Source organism: Gopherus flavomarginatus, chromosome 9 (assembly GCF_025201925.1).
Source record: "Gopherus flavomarginatus isolate rGopFla2 chromosome 9, rGopFla2.mat.asm, whole genome shotgun sequence".
In the NCBI taxonomy this organism is placed as follows: Eukaryota; Metazoa; Chordata; order Testudines; family Testudinidae; genus Gopherus; species Gopherus flavomarginatus.
The window spans coordinates 6,943,784-6,962,608 of NC_066625.1; the positions used below are offsets into that span (position 1 = coordinate 6,943,784).

At 46.6% G+C, this 18,825-nt stretch overlaps 1 protein-coding gene across 1 annotated transcript in view; it reads right to left on the bottom strand.

The window, feature by feature from the left end:
* Window positions 1-12,995, bottom strand: part of SLC5A10 (solute carrier family 5 member 10) — an 85,776-nt gene extending 72,781 nt beyond the window's left edge. Inside the window, exons 1-4 of the mRNA XM_050967279.1 lie at window positions 12,981-12,995; window positions 10,365-10,469; window positions 9,654-9,713; window positions 8,700-8,804 (exon numbers count right to left, since the gene is read on the bottom strand). Of these exons, the coding sequence (XP_050823236.1) occupies window positions 8,700-8,804; window positions 9,654-9,713; window positions 10,365-10,469; window positions 12,981-12,995 (285 nt within the window). The remainder of the gene's footprint in view (window positions 1-8,699; window positions 8,805-9,653; window positions 9,714-10,364; window positions 10,470-12,980) is intronic.
* Window positions 12,996-18,825: the final 5,830 nt, after the last annotated feature.

Here is an 18,825-nt window from a genome sequence, read left to right on the forward strand (position 1 = left end):
AAGCAGAACAATTACCTCCCGCCCTGGCATACCACACTCCTGTTAATAAACCCCAGAATGACATTAACCTTTTTTGCACCTGCATCACATTGCTGCTCATTCAATTAGTGATCCAGTACAGCCCCCTGATCCTCTTCAGCAGTGCTACCACCTAGCCAGTTATCTCTCATTTCATAGCTGTGCATGTGATTTTTCCTTTCTTAGTACTTGGCACCTGCCTTTACTGAATTTCATTTTGTTGATTTCAGACCAATCCTCCAATTTATCAAGATCATTTGAATTCTAGTCCTGTCCTCCAAAGTGCTTGCAACCCCTCCTAGCCTGGCATCATCCACACGTTATAAGCATATTCACCACTCCATTGTCCAAGTCATCGATGACAGTACTAAATAGTACCAGACCAGGACTGACTCCTATGGGACCCGATCCTCCCAGTTTGAGAGCGAACCACTGATACGTACTCTGCGTACAGTCTTTCAAACAGCTGTTCACCCACCTAGACCACATGTCCCTAGTTTGCTTACCAGAATGTCACTAATCTCTTACCCAAAAGACAGCACCTCCATCAGCACCCAAGCATCATACTGGAGTATGGATTCTGGGAAAACTCATGGTGAACGGCACTTTCGTGTGAGTGCCCAGCACCACTCCTGCTGGTTCTAGATACTCGGGGAAGCATATATGCAGGGAGAATGGTGTCCCTTGACTCATAGACTCATAGACTTTAGGGTCAGAAGGGACCAATATGATCATCTAGTCTGACCTCCTGCACAAAGCAGGCCACAGAACCCTACCCATCCACTTCTATAACAAACCACTAACCTATGTCCGAGTTATTGAAGTCTTCAAATTGTGGTTTGAAGACCTCAAGCTGCAGAGAATCCACCAGCAAGTGACCCATGCCCCACGCTGCAGAGGAAGGCGAAAAACCTCCAGGGCTTCTGCCAATCTGCCCCGGAGGAAAATTCCTTCCCGACTCCAAAGATGGCGATCAGCTAAACCCTGAGCATGTGGGCAAGACTCACCAGCCAGCACTCAGGAAAGAATTCTCTGCAGTAACTCAGATCCCATCCCATCCAACATCCCATCACCGACCACTGGGCATACTTATCTGCTGATAATCAAAGATCAATTGCCAAAATTAAGCTATCCCATCATACCATCTCTTCCATAAACTTATCAAGCTTAGTCTTAAAGCCAGATATGTCTTTTGCCCTCACTACTCCCCTTGGAAGGCTGTTCCAGAACTTCACTCCTCTAATGGTTAGAAACCTTCTTCTAATTTCAAGTCTAAACTTCCTAGTGTCCAGTTTATACCCATTTGTTCTTGTGTCTACATTGGTACTAAGCTTAAATAATTCCTCTCCCTCCCTAATATTAATCCCTCTGATATATTTATAAAGAGCAAGCATATCCCCCCTCAGCCTTCTTTTGGCTAGACTAAACAAGCCGAGCTCTTTGAGTCTCCTTTCAAATGACAGGTTTTCCATTCCTCGGATCATCCTAGTAGCCCGTCTCTGAACCTGTTCCAGTTTGAACTCATCCTTCTTAAACATGGGAGACCAGAACTGCACACAGTATTCCAGGTGAGGTCTCACCAGTGCCTTGTATAACGGTACTAACACCTCCTTATCTTTGCTGGAAATACCTCACCTGACGCATCCTAAAACCGCATTAGCTTTTTTAACAGCCTGTCATAAACGGATAGTTAAGAGTTAATGGAACAGTTCATATCTCTTTTGCCTGTAAAGGGTTAACAAGATCAGTAAGCCAGGCTGTCATCTGACCAGAGGACCAATCAGGGGACAGGATACTCTCAAATCTTGAGGGAGGGAAGTTTGTGTGTGTGCTGTTAGAATTTGGTGGTTGTTCACTCTGGGGGCTCAGAGGGACCAGACGTGCAACCAGGTTTCTCTCCAATCTCCCTGATACAGGTTCTTATAGATTCAAAATAGTGAGTACTAGGTAGATAAAGCGAGTTAGGCTTATGCTTGTTTTCTTTATTTGCAAATGTGTATTTGGCTGGAAGGAGTTCAAATGTGTATTTGGCTGGGAGGATTTTAATTTGTACTTGTATACTTAGGTTGGGAGGGTATTCCCAGTGTCTATAGCTGAAAGACCCTGTACCTATTCCATCTTAAATTTACAAAGATAATTTTTACCTTTGTTCTTTCTTTAATTAAAAGTTTTTCTTGTTTAAGAACCTGATTGTTTTTTTATTCTGGTGAGACCCCAGGGGACTGGGTCTGGATCCACCAGGAAATTGGTGAGGAGAAAGGAGGGAAGGGGGAGAGAAAGGTTAATTTTCTCTGTGTCAGGATTACTTTCTCTCTCAGGGAGAGTCTGGGAGGGGGAGAGAGAAGAGGGGGGAAGGTGAATTTTCCTCTCTGTTTTAAGGTTCAAGGAGTTTGAATCACAGTGATCTTCCAGGGTAACCCAGGGAGGGGAAGCCTGGGAGAAGCAACGGTGAGGGAAAGGGTTTACTTTCCTTGTGTTAAGATCCAGAGGGACTGGGTCTTGGGGGTCCCCGGGCAAGGTTTTAGGGGGGACCAGAGTGTACCAGGCACTGGAATTCCTGGTTGGTGGCAGTACTACAAGTACTAAGCTGGTAATTGAGCTTAGAGGAATTCATGCTGGTACTCCATCTTCTGGACGCTAAGGTTCAGAGTGGGGAATTATACCATGACACAGCCATATCACATTGGCGGCTCATAGTCATCCTGTGATCAACCAATACTCCAAGGTCCTTCTCCTCCTCTGTTGCTTCCAACTGATGCGTCCCCAATGTATATCTAAAATTCTTATTATTAATCCCTAAGTGCATGACCTTGCACTTTTCACTATTAAATTTCATCCTATTACTATTACTCCAGTTTACAAGGTCATCCAGATCTTCCTGTATGATATCCCGGTCCTTCTCTGTGTTAGCAATACCTCCCAGCTTTGTGTCATCCGCAAACTTTATTAGCACATTCTCGCTTTTTGTGCCAAGGTCAGTAATAAAAAGGTTAAATAAGATTGGTCCCAAAACTGACCCTTGAGGAACTCCACTAGTAACCTCCTTCCAGCCTGACAGTTCACCCTTCAGTACGACCCATTGTAGTCTCCCCTTTAACCAGTTCCTTATCCACCTTTCAATTCTCATATTGATCCCCATCTTTTCCAATTTGACTAATAATTCCCCATGTGGAACCATGTCAAATGCCTTACTGAAATCGAGGTAAATTAGGTCCACTGCATTTCCTTTGTCTAAATAGTCTGTCACCTTCTCAAAGAAGGAGATCAGGTTGGTTTGGCACGATCTACCTTTAGTAAAACCATGTTGTAATTTGTCCCAATTACCATTGACCTCAATGTCCTTAACTACTTTCTCCTTCAAAATTTTTTCCAAGACCTTACATACTACAGATGTCAAACTAACAGGCCTATAGTTACTCGGATCACTTTTTTTCCCTTTCTTAAAGATAGGAACTATGTTAGCAATTCTCCAGTCGTACGGTACAACCCCTGAGTTTACTGATTAATTAAAAATTCTTGCTAAGGGGCTTGCAATTTCATGTGCCAGTTCCTTTAATATTCTTGGATGAAGATTGTCTGGGCCCTCCGATTTTGTCCCATTAAGCTGTTCAAGTTTGGCTTCTACCTCAGATGTGGTAATATCCACCTCTATATCCTCATTCCTGTTTGTCATCCTTCCATTATCCCTAAGCTCCTCATTAGCCTTATTAAAGACTGAGGCAAAGTACTTATTTAGATATTGGGCCATGCCTAGGTTATCCTTAACCTCCATTCCATCCTCAGTGTTTAGCGGTCCCACTTCTTCTTTCTTTGTTTTCTTCTTATTTATATGGCTATAGAACCTTTTACTATTGGTTTTAATTCCCTTTGCAAGGTCCAACTCTACATGGCTTTTAGCCTTTCTCACTTTATCCCTATATGTTCTGACCTCACTAAGGTAGCTTTCCTTGCTAATCCCACCCTTCTTCCACTCCTTGTAGGCTTTCTGCTTTTTCTTAATCACCTCTCTGAGATGCTTGCTCATCCAGCTTGGTCTACAACTCCTGCCTATGGTTTTTTCCCCCTTTCTTGGGATGCAGGCTTCTGATAGTTTCTGCAGCTGCAACTTAAAGTAATTCCAGGCCTCCTCCGCATTTAGATCCACAAGTTCTTCAGTCCAATCCACTTCCCTAACTAATTTCCTTAATTCTTTAAAGTTAGCCCTTGAGAAGTCAAAAACCCTAGTCCCAGATCTATTTTTGTTTATCCTTCCATCTAGTTTGAACTGAATTAGCTCATGATCACTCGAACCAAGGCTGTCCCCTACAACCATTTCTTCTATGAGGTCCTCACTACTCAACAAAACCAAATCTAAAATGGCATCCCCTCTTGTTAGTTCTTCAGCTACTTGGTGAAGAAATCCATCTGCTATCATATCCAGAAAAATCTGAGCCCTACTATTCTTGCTAGCACTTGTCCTCCAGTCTATATCTGGGAAGTTAAAGTCTCCCATGATTACACATTTCCCATTAGTGTTTACTTCATTAAAAACATTGAAGAGATCTCTATCTATATCCAAATCAGATCCCGGCGGTCTGTAGCACACCCCAAGCACTATCTCAGGGGAGGCTCTAGTAGCTTTCTTTTAAGGCAGATGTCCTTAATGAGCAATGCCTGAAGGAACAGCACCATTTTTAACGATGAGTTGTTTAAATTATAATCAGCATGGCAGCACTTGAAGGTTCCAACCAAAATCAGGGCCCCACCGTGCCAAGGACCGTGCAGACACAGTAGGAGACTGTTCCCGGCTCTGACCAAAGAGCAGGAGAGGGAAAAAGTGGTCCCGGAAAGGGGCCCACCCAAAGCCACACAGAGGGTCAGCGGTAGTGCTGGGAAGAGAAGCCGGGTCTCCTGTGTCCCAGTCCAGTGCTCGCTCCACTGGCCCAGTACCATTCAGTGCTACCTCAATCAAAGGGCAGTTACTGATCAGGGAGTTTCAGTGCCATCACATTTCCTCTTTGGAGAGCAAGGCTCTTTCCAGAAGACAGGCAGGCCCAGTCAGGCTGTCGTGGTTGGTGGATTCCACACCACTAAGTACTAGCGCCGCAAGCCTTATTTTAAGGATCTTCTGGACACTGACATCCTTATCTCTCTGAACAGGAGAGCAAGGATACAGTGCACTCAGATCCAGGCCCCAAGCCAGCCTGGGGGCTCCTGGAAGCATATCCAGGGACTGAGCCTTTTCGGAGGAAAGCCATGGGCAGGGAGTGGGGCAGCAGTCCCCACCCGGATCGGAACGGGCAGAACACACAGAGCTGGGGTTGCCAGTTTTGGGTGGATGTATCCCTGGAGGTTTCATCACATGACATTTTAATTAAAGATTAATCTCTAATGCCTGGAGACTCCAGGACAAGTCTGGAGGGTTGGCAACGTTACACAGAGCGGGCATAAGTGTGAACTGGTTGTGAGCGCCCCCTGGTGAGGGAATAGCTACATTTCGCTGTGCGAGTTGCTCTTGTTTCAGTTGTACACATGCCAAGACCTCGTCATATCCAGGCATTAGATCATCCAGTCCCTATCCCAGGAGGCCATGCAGGATTGTGCCCCTAGAGCAGTGGTTCCCAAACTTTAACAACCTGTGAACCCCTCTCACTAAAATGTCAAGTGTCACGAACCCCCTCCTAAAAATGAATATTTCCAGGGATTTTCTCCTTTACTGGAGTATAAATTATAAAAGCCGTGATCTAGGAAATATAAAATTTGCTTTTATGACATGATTACACACTATTTATTGTTATTTATCATTACAGTATTTTTATTACTGTATGAAAATGGCAACACTCTTCCAGGATCTCACTTTCGTAGCCTGTATCACTTTGAATAAGCCTGTTATAAGACCAGGCTCCTATGGTTCATCAAGGAGTATCAGACGTGAAACAGCAGGAAGGGATTTAAGAAGCCAACTCAGAGAGTTCTTCCTCCACAAGCACTCAGGTCCTGAGCAGTCCAGGCAAACAACGCACATTACAACAAAGCTTAAACTTGTTCTTCATAATCATTTTAAAACAATACTAGCTGCCTGTTTAATTTGAAAAACAGCAAAAAATATCCACCTCCCTTTCCATTGCTTCTAAGGAGTCTTGAAGTTTAAATCTCCTCAGTGTGATAGAGATGCTGGCTTTGATCTGCTTAGCTCTTGGAAGTCCAGGAGCTCCAGGCTGCTGGCCCTGTTCTGCCTGCGGTCCCTAGGGACAGCTCTGTCCGCCATTAAGGAATTTTTTCCCCCGAGAATCCCCTGTAACATTTCACAAACCCCCGTTTGGGAACCACTGCCCTAGAGGACATTTCTTCCTCCATTCTGCACCTGGGCTACTTGTTTCCTCTCTGGGGAGTGCAGGATTGATGTGGCTCAGATCTGAGTCCCCCCTTGTTGCCTTCAGTCCCAGGTCACTCTGCAGTAGAGTTGCCAACCTTCCAGGATCGACCTGGAGACTCCAGGAATTAAAGATTAATCTTTCATTAAAGATTATGTCATGTGATGAAACCTCCAGGAATACATCCAACCAAAACAGGCAACTCTACTCTGCACCTTGGGCCTGGCCCCTGGGTGCGATGCTCCAGGCTGCTGTCATCGGATTACAGGTCAATTTACACCCAAGAAACTCACGACACACCAAGCAGCTCAGAAGAGTGAAGAGAGGAAGTTTTGTGTGGGTCTAGAAACCTCTAGAAACCCTGAATAAGGACAGGACTCAGCTATACCTGCCTGTGGGAATCAGACACTTCCTGCAGGTGTTTGGACCATCCACTGGAATGCAATAAGGCTCCCTCTCACTGCAACTCAATTTTATGGGATGATTCCAAAACCCAAGGGCAAGGATCTTGTTCTTAATTAAACTCTACAGGGCTTTAACTTAATTCCCACTGAGCCCTGCTGGTTTCTTCTCTACTACATTTGACATTCACAGCTACATTTTTCCACAAGACGAGCCGGAAGTGTCACTGCTTGAGAAGTGACAGGCGAGGGAGAGGGGAATTCGGTTCCTCAGTCCCATGTCCCTCTTTGCTGAGGCTGCCAAGAATGGGCCAGTTAGCGCTGAGCATGTTGTGGGTTCAGGATCCTGATCTCTATCCATCAATCTCTCCACAACATCCCAAATGTGCCTCTCATTTGGAAGACGAAGCACCAAACATCCTAGTTATTAGCACTGAGTATCTTCTAAGGGCTGGTCGTCACTACAGTGTTAAGTCAAAGTATGATGCGAGTGTTGCCCCAACCCAAATTCTGTACACACACAAAAATTTCTAGCTCATGTTATGTGGTGCTTTGAGCTCGAGCTAGCTGGTCCCTGAAGGATGGACTGAAACTCTGAGTGCTGCTGACTCTAGATTAGTGGTTACCAAACTGTGGTACATGTCCCGCAGAGGGCACGTGAGACATCTCTTGCGGGGTTGCGGGAGAAATTGTGTAATGGTGGGTTTTTTATTTTATTTATTGTATTTTCATAATAGGCAACTCAGACGGTGCTTTACAATTCTGTGGGAATTTGTTGTATAAAATACGGTAGTTAATTTACTTCAGGATGTCCCAATGAGAACACAGAGACACGGACGTAAGGAGCCCTCCCTTCCAATCACCGTACAGCACGGGGTGCAGGTGCCCAGCACCTGTCCAATCTGAGCTCAGAACTTGGGGGGGAGTTGATAATATACACAAAACAATATCACTATATCTGTATGTACGTAACAGGGAAATACGGACAGACGGCTAAAGCCAGGAAGCACGAAGAAGGACATATGAAGGATCAGTGATGAGAGGGGTAGGGGTACGCGGGCAGCTGGTAGATTTGGAAGGGGGTACGCAACAAGAAAAGCTTAGGAACTTTTGCTCTAGGTAGTGATGCAGTGGGGACACAGCAGCTGGAGGTAGAACAACTCCTGAGCCTCTAACCCAATCATTCTGCTCATTCCACCACTCGGTGCAGCCACGGGAGGGGTTCTCCCAGCAGTTAACGTGTCTCTCTGAGAGCCAGTAGCTAGGTCCACGAACGAATTCTCCCATCAACCTAGCGCTGTCTACACCAGCGGGGTCAACTTAACTTTTTACTGCAGACCTGGCCTACCTGCTGGCGTACAGACAACACCTCATTGGTTCCCAACTCTTCTAACTCCTCTGTGCTCAGATCTGCGTCCTCCATGACCTCCAACAGCTGCTTGTATAGCAGGGGGTCTCAACTGGGGGTCAGAACCCCTCAGGGGATCACAAGGTTATTACACGGGGGTCGCAAGCTGTCAGCCTCCACCCCAAACCCCGCTTTGCCTCCAGCATTTATAATGGTGTTAAATATGTAAAAATGTGTTTTTAATTTGTACCACGGGGTCACACACAGAGGCTTGCTATGTGAAAGGGGTCACCAGTACAAAAGTTTGAGAACCACTGCTTTATAGCATCCCCTGGGCTCCCTCCCAGAGCCCTGCTCTCCCTCAGTTCTCCCACCCTCTGAGGCCTGAGTATAAAGTTAACTCTCCACTTGCTGGAAATCAAATCCCATCACAGCAGCCAAGCCCCCCTCCCCAGATGGGTTTGATTGTTTGCATGGCTTTTGCCCAGGTGTTCAGTGGCAAAGAGCACCAGACAGATGCCCTCTGGGACACCCCGTGTTTCAGAGCCCTCAGTGCGATACAGAGTCCTGGCTACTCACTGATATTTTGGTGAAGACGGAGAGCAGGAGTGACAGGGCTGAGAGGTACATCCGGATTCTCTCCCCTCCGAACCGTCTCTGGAGATACTCCGGCATGGTGACGATCTGAGCGGCAGAGATGCAGGGGTCATTGCACGGCACGGCAGCCCCCTGCCACAGGCAGCTGCAGCCCAAGTCAGAACGGAGAAGCACCGGGACAGCTAATAGGAGCTTGAACAGAGCCCGGGAATTATGGCTGCACTTCTTCTTAACCCGAGGGGGGAGGGGCTTTGTGGGGAGCCTGGCACCCTCAGCTTTTGCCTCCACAAAGGGTGCATGCCACCCAGCATGCAGGCATACGTTGCTCTCCAAAGGGTACCAGCAGGCAGGCTATGGGGCTAGGAGAGGGGCTTGGTGCCAGGCAGGGAGGGAGCTAGCTAGGACCCCATCCCTCTGGCTTCTCGTAGGGCCCTGCACAAAGCCAGTCTGTCTGGGGTCTTATACCCCTTGCCAAAGCTATAAAGCCCCTCAGCCTCTAAGATCCTGAAATTAACCAGCAAGCCTAGGAACTGAGCTCGGCTTGCAAGTGGGAGGCTGATTTCACTGCAGGCACCACGGCAACACCAAAGTCATTGTTAGTATCAATATAATCAGAAATAGGAACATGGCTAACATTCCCACCTCCGTGAGGAATCAGTGTTTGCAAAAAATGAACCATGCCACTTGTGTGCATGCACATTCCCCACTGCTCTCTCCTGGGAGGAATCAGAACTGCCCAGGTGTGTGTCATGGACCCCATCCTGCAGGCTGGTGGGGTCTATTTCACACCTGCTCAGGCAGAGAGAGCAGAGTTCACACAGGGTCAGGGTTCACTCAGATCCTGCCCTGAGTCGCAGCCAGCCAGTGACAGGATCTGGTAATGGCTAGGAAAATGGGGCTGTCCGGCTGTGTCTGGTGTACTCTGACTGTACTTACCCCCGAGGAGATGTAGACTGGTACAAACACCCAGGCCAATGCCAGCAGGACATAGGTAGCCTATGGAGAAACAGGGGCACAGCCTGATCAATCACTGTTCTGTCCACAGCAGGGCCTCCAGCTTAATGTTAGCAACATCACTGTGTCCCACGCAGGAGGCCCGAGCTGGGCCCAGCCCCACTCTGAGATGGACACTCAGATCTCCATGGGCTCCGTGGAGCATAGGTGTGTCGGAGGGTGGGATACAGAACTCCCCTATGGACACTCCCCATCTCAGCGCTTAGCACCTGGCATTGCTGATTCCACAGGTGACCAGAAATTTCATGTTAACTCCTTAAGGCCTTACGTTAATGCAGAACCCCACCCCCTTGTGGAGAAATGCTTGGAAAACCAGGGAGCCTGTTTCTGGTCTATCAATTTGCCATAACATCCCCAGTTGGGATGTCTGCCAGGGTTGGACTTGGGATCTCTGGATCTGGAAGCATGGGCTCCCAGGGCATGAACTAAGGCAGCAGGTACATCAGCAGGCTCCTGAACATCTATATGAGGCCCCGCCAATAGAAGGATACAGAGAGCTTAGCATGGGTTACACATATTTTCCCCCATCACCCCTAATGAGGTTATATGCAAATGCCCCATTAGGTGGGTAAGGCTTTGTCTGTCCCAGCTGGCTCCAGTGACCGATTAGCGTAATAAGGCAAAGTGACTCACATTCCATTCAAAGCCAGCGACAGCAATTCCCCCAGCAGCTCCAGTCCCAGCCAATCCAATAAAGAGCCCTGATCCTTCACTGCTGGCAAAGAGGGAGGCGCCAATCTGCAGGCCAAAAGCAAGGCGGCGCATTAGCACGAAGAGCTTAGCTAGGCATCGACATCTTTGCTATGTATCCCATAGGGCTAGCCTGGTCGCTTGCCTATATACCTTCTCTTGTGGGCTTGACTGGTTGTTTTAATAGATTTATAGATTTGGACTAGATCATTCTTGGCTGTACCGCAAGGACCCTAGAGGCCCCATCCTGTATGTTGAGCTAAAGCAAGTTAGCATACATATGTTCGGGGCCTTTAGCCTAGGTAAGTGAGGATGAGTTAAAGCAAGTTAGACCTTTGGCATAGATAGATGACTACTTAAGTTATGCCCTCTTTAAACTCGACAGGTACACCACAAAGAACATGGAACTAACATGGTTAGGTCAGAAATAAGAGAGGTGAGGATGAGCTAATGGTCATTACTATGTATGAACATGTCAGCCTAGAGGGTAAGCATCCCCTGATGTTTTGTGGGTGAGGAAATTAAGTTTGGACATGGAAGGTGGGCACATAGTGGTCAGGCTCAATACGACGGGCAAACCACCATGTTAGTTAGTTGGTTAGTTTTAGCTTCTATAGTCTTTCAATAGCTTTTCAGCTCTCTAGCGTCTCTTTAGTTCTGCACCTCCCAATCGAGAATTGAGGAACCTGCCCCATCGGACTCTCTTGGCGTGCCAGAGGAGACTGGTCCTTCATCTCTTACCACCAGGTTACCAAGGGTGGGTGTGAGTGTGTTCATCTAGGAAGTTTTATGGTGTATAATACCACATGTACCTCTAGGACAATATTATTTCCTTTGTCACTCTGATCGATTACTTTTCTATGTGATCATTATTCCATTTATCTCCATAAAAATCTGCAAGGCTGTATTTTGTTCTCAGTTGAGCCATATATCCTGAGGGTCCTTGCAAAACTCTGTGTAGCCTGATTCTGGGACAAGAACCTTATTATCTTCTGATCAGATCACCTGGCAAGCTTGTAACCCATATTATATAAACAAGAATATGAGTCCCCTAAAATCAGGCAACAGCAAGCACCTGCTTTTCGAAGCGGAACAGCGTGGCTCCGTCTATGCCGCCAATGGAACCGTGTTTGCCGAACAGGTTTCAAACAGGGTTCGCCTGGATGGCATAGAGCAGGCTGCAGTGCCTGGCAAACTGCAAGGAGCCAGCTTGGCCACCAGGCATCGCCACGTAAGCTGGCGGGGCTAATCCACCAGCCAAAGGCGGCAGAGACATGCTCCAGACAAGGGCACCAGTCCAGCTCCTTTGCTCAGGGCTTTGCTCTATTGCCTCAGAAGCAAGGATCCAAAACAACATACAGCCACTCAAAGAATCTCATTGCCCTTCAGGATCTCGTCTAATCCTTGGGTCCAGGTCTTCCCTGAACTCGGAGCCCAGCCAGCTCTTAGGAGCATCTGCTTCTCTGCCCCTGAGCCAGGAAGACTTGTATGATTTCCTGTAGTCAGCAGGCCTGTGACGCACCATTACAGCTTCCAGTTTTAAAGGGCCCATGGGCTAGAAGAGGCGCCCTGGGACGTGCACACTCAGCTAATCCTGAGCTCACTCACAAGGCCGCTAACAGAATTTCTTGCTATTGGGAGGCAGTTGGGAGCCCAGGGCTTCCTTTCCTCATGCAAACGCCTGTCAGAGAATCACATGTCGTTGCATTTGCTGCAGTGCAGAAGTGCCATTACTGGGCAATGCTGCCCAGACCTGAGCTGTATGTAAGGGATATGGGGAAGGGATCAGCCATCCTGCATTTCTAGACAAGAAGGAAATGTGGAAGGAATATATTGGTTGTAACAAATCTGGGGCCACCTATGACTTTGTGGGAGTCACCACGCTGCCATCATAACCAGGCACGGCTGCTTGGCAACAGCGGGGACAGAATTTAGATCCTGCTGCTCCAAATGCCCCTACCCAAGCTTAGACTGGCCTACAGGGAAATCTCGTAAGAGACCACAGGGCAATAGGTTAAGCACAGATCCCACTGATCTGGGGTCTGAGTCCTGGTTGGCAGGACCCAACAGATCACAGATCTTCAGAGGGGTAGCAGCGAAGAGGGACCCCACCACTGGAGAAATGAGATGTAACTCCAAGTCAGGCAGGGGCGGGCAGATGCTGGCTGCCTCCAGGGTAGGAATCCAGTGTGTTCCTGTGTTATGCATTATGGAGCATGATCTGAGATGTCTGGTGATTCATCGCAAGGTGTTTGAACTGAGTGTATTACAAGAGGTACCCCATGTGGCAAGCCAGGTGCTGAGGCAGCTACACCCAGCAGAAGATTGCAACTCCCTGATATATGAAGAAGGATAATATTAGCTCCATCTCCCTGGGCACTGGAGGTGATGGTGGGTAGATACGGAGACCCCGCTTTCCTCCTTTTCATAGGGGCAATGGCTCTGCAACAGAGGCCCAAGTGTGAGACCCGACTGCTGGGACTGTCCTGCATAAAGAGACAGAAGAAAAGCCAGAGCGCGAGATAGAGAGAGAGAGAGAGAGAGAAAGCATCTACTTACAGGCCACCACGCCATGCTCCTGCCAGCAAGGAAGTAGCCACTGAGCGTATTCCTATTCACCCTGCACGAGGACTGAGAGGAAATGGAGATCAGCATGGAAATAAAGCAGCCCTGCTCCCATAAACCCCTCCTGGAGAGCAATCAGGAGCCTTTGGATGGCTAGCGAGAGCCATGTGACAGAGGGATGATTATAACACCACCACCTCACTCTTATCTAGAGCTATTCATAAGTACATTGCAAAGGGCTTTACACACCAGGGCCACATCATTATCCCTATTTTACAGATGGTAAAACTGAGGCAAAAAAACTTGTCCAAGTCTCCCAGGAGGCCTGCGCTAGAGCAGGTCCTAGAACCCAGGTCTCCTGAGTCCAAGTTGAGTGCACTAGCTATTAGGCCATATGATTATACACTACCTGTGGCAGCAACCTGAGCAGGACAGAGCCAATCAAGCATGAGTGGCCATGGAATCAGAGAGGATTGTCATACTCAGCCTCAGTGCTGAGCAGAAAGGCTTGGCCTGGAGGTACCATCATCCTATAATGGATGGACTCAGACCTGCTCGCACCCAATGGCTGGAGGCCAACAGAGGCTGAGGACCCTACCTATGCTGAGGTTTGATTTAACAGCCCAGGAAGTCAACAGGAGTCCTCCTACGGACTGAAATGGATGTTAGACCAGGCCCCTAACACTACCACAACTAACAGACTTCCTACTTTAGCTCAAGTGGGAGAGGGATGTGCTCTCGTAAGCCATGGATCCTCCTGCTGAGGACATACGTGCATGTGTGGATTGACTAACGAGCATATCAGACCCCAGACAGGTAGAACAGGCTGTTCAGATTTGTTCCCATATAGGAGACACTGTTCTGCTCTAACTTGGCCTCAGCTCATCTCACTGATCAATTAGCATCATCAAAATAGAAACAATTATTTCCCGTTAAGGATTATGTAGGGGCGGGAAAAACCTTTGCAAATGCATCTATGTCTGTTAAAGCAGGAGCTATTGGATTGACTCCCTCTGGCCACACCTGCCATGTGTCTTGGCCTTCCTAAGACTCAGCCATGCAAGGCACTGAGTACTCCAGCCCCAGTCTTACAAAACACTTAAGCACGTGCTTAACTTTAAGCACACAAGTCCAGTGAACATCTTTCAGCCAGCATTTCTCAGTGAACGCAATTAGAAATAATCCTTAGCTCTTAAAGTCAAAGGCATAAGGGAAAAAATACCATAAAAGCAATCTCTCCAGGGGCTGTTTAACGTATCTCTGCTTTATATATTGGATGTTGTAGTATTTTGACACTACAGAGTATAGTCCTGGGTGCACTGGAAATAAGATTAGATAGGTAGCCCAATTGATCTCTTAGAAGCACCTGAAATAAAAGACTCCACTGTGCCAGGGATGGAACGTGTGGGTCTGTACAATTATGAATGGGAGGTGAGGTGACCATGAAACAGATTCTGTATTAAAAAGTGGGTCATGCTCTGAAAAAAATCTGAGAATCTCTCAGGCTTCTTTCAGGTAAGTACCTCCAGTTACGTCCCAGGATCCCAGCAGACACACTCCAAGGCAGGCTCCTTTTCCACATGTTCTGAAAGCTGCAAGATTCACATTCTAGTTGGGCTGACTCAGCGCTTTCTATGCAGATAAGCTGAGCTCTCTGCAGTTTGCTGGGGTGGGGTCTCTCAGAGAAGATTTGAGAAGCCAAGACATTTTTAATAAGAGTACGAGCTTTCCCTGGGCCAAAATTTCCCCTCTCCACCCTGTTTGGCGCAGGATATGTAGGAGCAGGCTGATTATCAAGGTGCTCAGCCCTTCTGATAATCAAGCCGCAGCTTTCTGCAATCCACCGGAGAGGCCTGGGACCCAATCCGGCAACCCCTACTCATATAAGGTTGCAGGATCAGGAGTGTAGACTCTTATCTTGCAGTCCAAGCCAGGCGGGTGGACCTGACTGCAGGATCAGGGCCTTAGTTTGCAAAGCACTTTGGGAACCTTTGGGATGGAGTGAATGGAAGCTAAATACCCAGAGCACCTTGCAGCCTCAAGTCCAGAAAGGCACGTTGCTAAGGTGCAATAGTAAAATAAAGCAATTAACTAATCAGGATTTCAAAAACTAGGATCCCGGTCCTTTCAGGTGGCACCTGAGAAGCCAGTCCTGCGAGAGGAGACAGAAATTGCAAAGATTTAAGTACATAACAGCAAATTAAACAAACGAAAAATCCTCTTACCCATATTCCCACAGCCACATTCAAGGCAAAATAAGCCACGATGACAATAATGTCAGCAACACTGAACGGCTGCAGAGGGGTAACTGATCCAGCGGTGGAATTGTCGCCCATCATCCCGACGCTCCCTGCCCAGCCCCAGAGAAAGCAGCAGAGTGTCAGAGAGACAATCACTGACTCGGTAACTGATTAGCTTGCCGCTTGTGGGAATTGATCATTAAACAACCCGGAGCTAGGATTTTCGCTTTGCCAAGTAGTTTGTGTGGACAGACAGGTTGTCAAAGTACAGCCCAGCTTCTGCCTCTCTCCCTCTTTCTGCTAACTTATGGCCGCTCAGAGCTCCAGGAACCCAAAGCCAAGTCCAGGGAGTTAGGCAGTTGTTGAGTTGCAAACATGGTTTCTGGCTGTCTGCAATCAACAGAAAGTAAACTAGCTCCTCTTCCACCCAGCCTTGAATTGCGATGCCCTGAGAGCGATGATCTTGGAGGCATGTTCCTCAGGTATTTAACAAAGGGCTTTACTTTGACTAAATCGTGCTCTGCCTTGAGAAACAGCATTCTCTCCTTCTTCACTCTGTTTCCAAGTGGAAGAGGAAAGCCTATCTGACAGAACAAAGGAGGTATTACAAGCAGCAATGACCTGATCTAAACATGTCCTGCTTTAGCTTCAGACCACTTGATCTCACATTGTGGTCCCGTTGACATACAGAATGAAACATATCAGCTGCTATGGGGAGCCATGGGTCTCAGAGCATCTCTCTCTCACAAGGCGATCCACAGAACAATAAAGTTTGAATCAAGAGTAGACAGAAAAGTTCCTGGTCAGAAGAGCAATTGCACTAGAACAACCATCAAGGGTTTTGTCGAAGACTCGTTCCTCAATGAACGTTTCTGCTGCTGAGATAATCCCCTCCAGGGTACAGTTGTGGGAGAATAGGTGTGCTAAGGCCAACATTTTCAAATTTGAGTGCCAACAGCTAAGCCCCTAAATATATAGGCTGAATCTTGTGGGGGTGGAGAACTTCTGGTGGCCACTGACTTCACTTGTTTGAAAACATTGTTCTGGGACCATACATTTCCCTCCAGCACTACAGTCTGTGGTTGTAAGATTTACCATGGGAGTATTGTGATATGACAAAAGGCTGAAGGTGAAACCAGCAACAGCCGCAAAGACACAACTTCTCTTTGTTCACAACACCCTGCAATTGGCCATGGGAGGAAAGCAAAACCACACACACGTCATGAGTCTGTCACAATTTCACTTGAAGACAACAGGGCCCTGGAATCAAACTTTGTGGATTCCTCTGTCATCAAAGAGGGACAGCCAAAGCAAAGCTAAGGGACCAGACACACTAACAGAGTCCCAAAGCCCAGTCTGCAGCCATCTTCAATTCTACTACGGAGTTGCAGCTTGAAGGCACTACAAATGCCAGACACCACCACTCCGTCTCCATTCTGCTCAGAGAGCAGATCAACTAGATTTCTGTGCCTCTTCTCCACTCCAGCTACTTTCCCCCCCAAGAGGATGGGGCTCCAAATACCAGTTCCTGTATTAAAAGGACCAGTCTTTCCATTTGATTCACCCTGAGCCTCATAAACACAGACACTATTCATTTCCTGCCCTGTACCGTTGAGTACTGCATCGCTGTGCACAGGAATTACTGATAGAGGTGACTATAGTTTAGTGCTGAGTAATGCCCATAGATAGGACTGCACGATTATAACAAGAAATGCTTGCTCTCCTATACATGTGATAATACTTATTAATCAAACTGTTTTATGCTTTGAATGCTTAGCCAACAGACTCCGTTTTATTTAAGATCGTGTTATACATTATAATGGGGGAGGGATAGCTCAGTGGTTTGAGCATTGGCCTGCTAAAACTGAGGTTGTGAGTTCAATCTTTGAGGGTTCCATTTAGGGAACTGGGGTAAAAATCTGTCTGGGGATTGGTCCTGCTTTGAGCAGGGGTTTGGACTAGACAACCTTCTGAGGTCGCTTCCAACCCTAATCTTCTATAATCACATACCTTAGGGTTTAATTAATAAAATGTAGAGCAGTTACTCATCTGAACAGATTATCAAACCATCTTTCCAACATTTTGACCTAGTCACTGAAGTGCCTAGGGTATCTGCAACTCACTTCTGTAAACGTTTGTGTGCCTACTCTTCCTATTTGACTAAGTTTTAACAGGCCATACCCTTGCTATATAACCTGCATTAATACACTTGGAGCCCATGTAAGTGTTACTATGTCAACTTGGTGTAACTAGTAACACTGCTAAACTGCTTAATAATCTACTTTTGTTAAAGTATAACCTAGATACAGTGCTGTATTTTGACATCTGCCACATATTTCTGGACAGGAAATACAGAAATCAAATTTAGAGATAACCACTTTATGAATGATAACCTCACAGGATTATCACTGACTGCAGTAATATTTGACACAAAGGGATTTCCAAGTTTAAAAGCAAATAGAATTTGGCTTTATATTGCATCTCATCTACTCAATATACCTTACAAGGCAAAGGATAATTGACTGACTGCTTGCAAATACAGAATTCTAACCTCAGCAAAGGCTCATTCATGCCCTTCGATGTTAGGAAGGCCTCTCTCTCTTTGCTGGAGAGAAAGTAACAGCAAAGGTGATCTTTCACTTCCCTCTGGCACAGCCAAAGATGGTTTGCAGCCATTTGCAAAGGATAATAAATTAGAGATTGGCCTGCAACAAAACTCCAGATTCAAATTCCAAACTCATTCTCCCTCTTACTGGGCAAAACAAATCCCTAGATATAAATACAACTAACTTGGGAGCTCAGAATCCAGCTCCAAATCCAAAATGTACCATCACAGGTAAATCTATTATAGGAGGGCTAGTAGCACCAGCTGACACTTCCCATTATAAATCCCTATTTTTGGCTGCTTGGAAAGATTAGATTTTTATCAGCAAATGCTGGTAAACGTCAATTTCACTGTAAACACACAAACCAATAAAAAAAATCTCCTTAGATATCAATCATAATTAACAGATAGTCAAAGTAAGAAAAATGAGGCCCGATAACTTATTAGAGTTTAAATTCACGCAGGGCCAGGTAGGCAGGCAGAGCTTCAGAGTCTCAATGCATGGATGAGACGATGGTGTAAGGAGGAGGGGTTTAGATTTATTAGGAACTGAGAAAATTTTGGGATGAGGGAGCCTATACAGGAAGGATGGGCTCCACCTAAACCAAAATGGAACCAGACTGCTGGTGCTTAACATTAAAAAGGTTGCAGAGCAGTTTTTAAACTAAGAGATGGGGAAAGCCGACCGCTGCAGAGGAGCACGTGGATCGGACAGAGACTTCTCTTAGAGGAGAGTCTATTGACAGAGATTCTCTAGGTTTTAGTCAGGAGGAGAGGATGGAAGAGGATAATGTAAGGGCCAGATCAGATGAGAAACATTCACATAAAAAAGAATCAGACACATCAGAAAAGGGCAGACAAATAAATGGTGACAAGTTTTTAAAGTGCTTGTACACAAATACTAGAAGTCTAAATAATAAGATGAGTGAACTGGAGTGTATCGTGTTAAAGGAGGATATTATATATCATGTACATATTATGATAATATGTATCA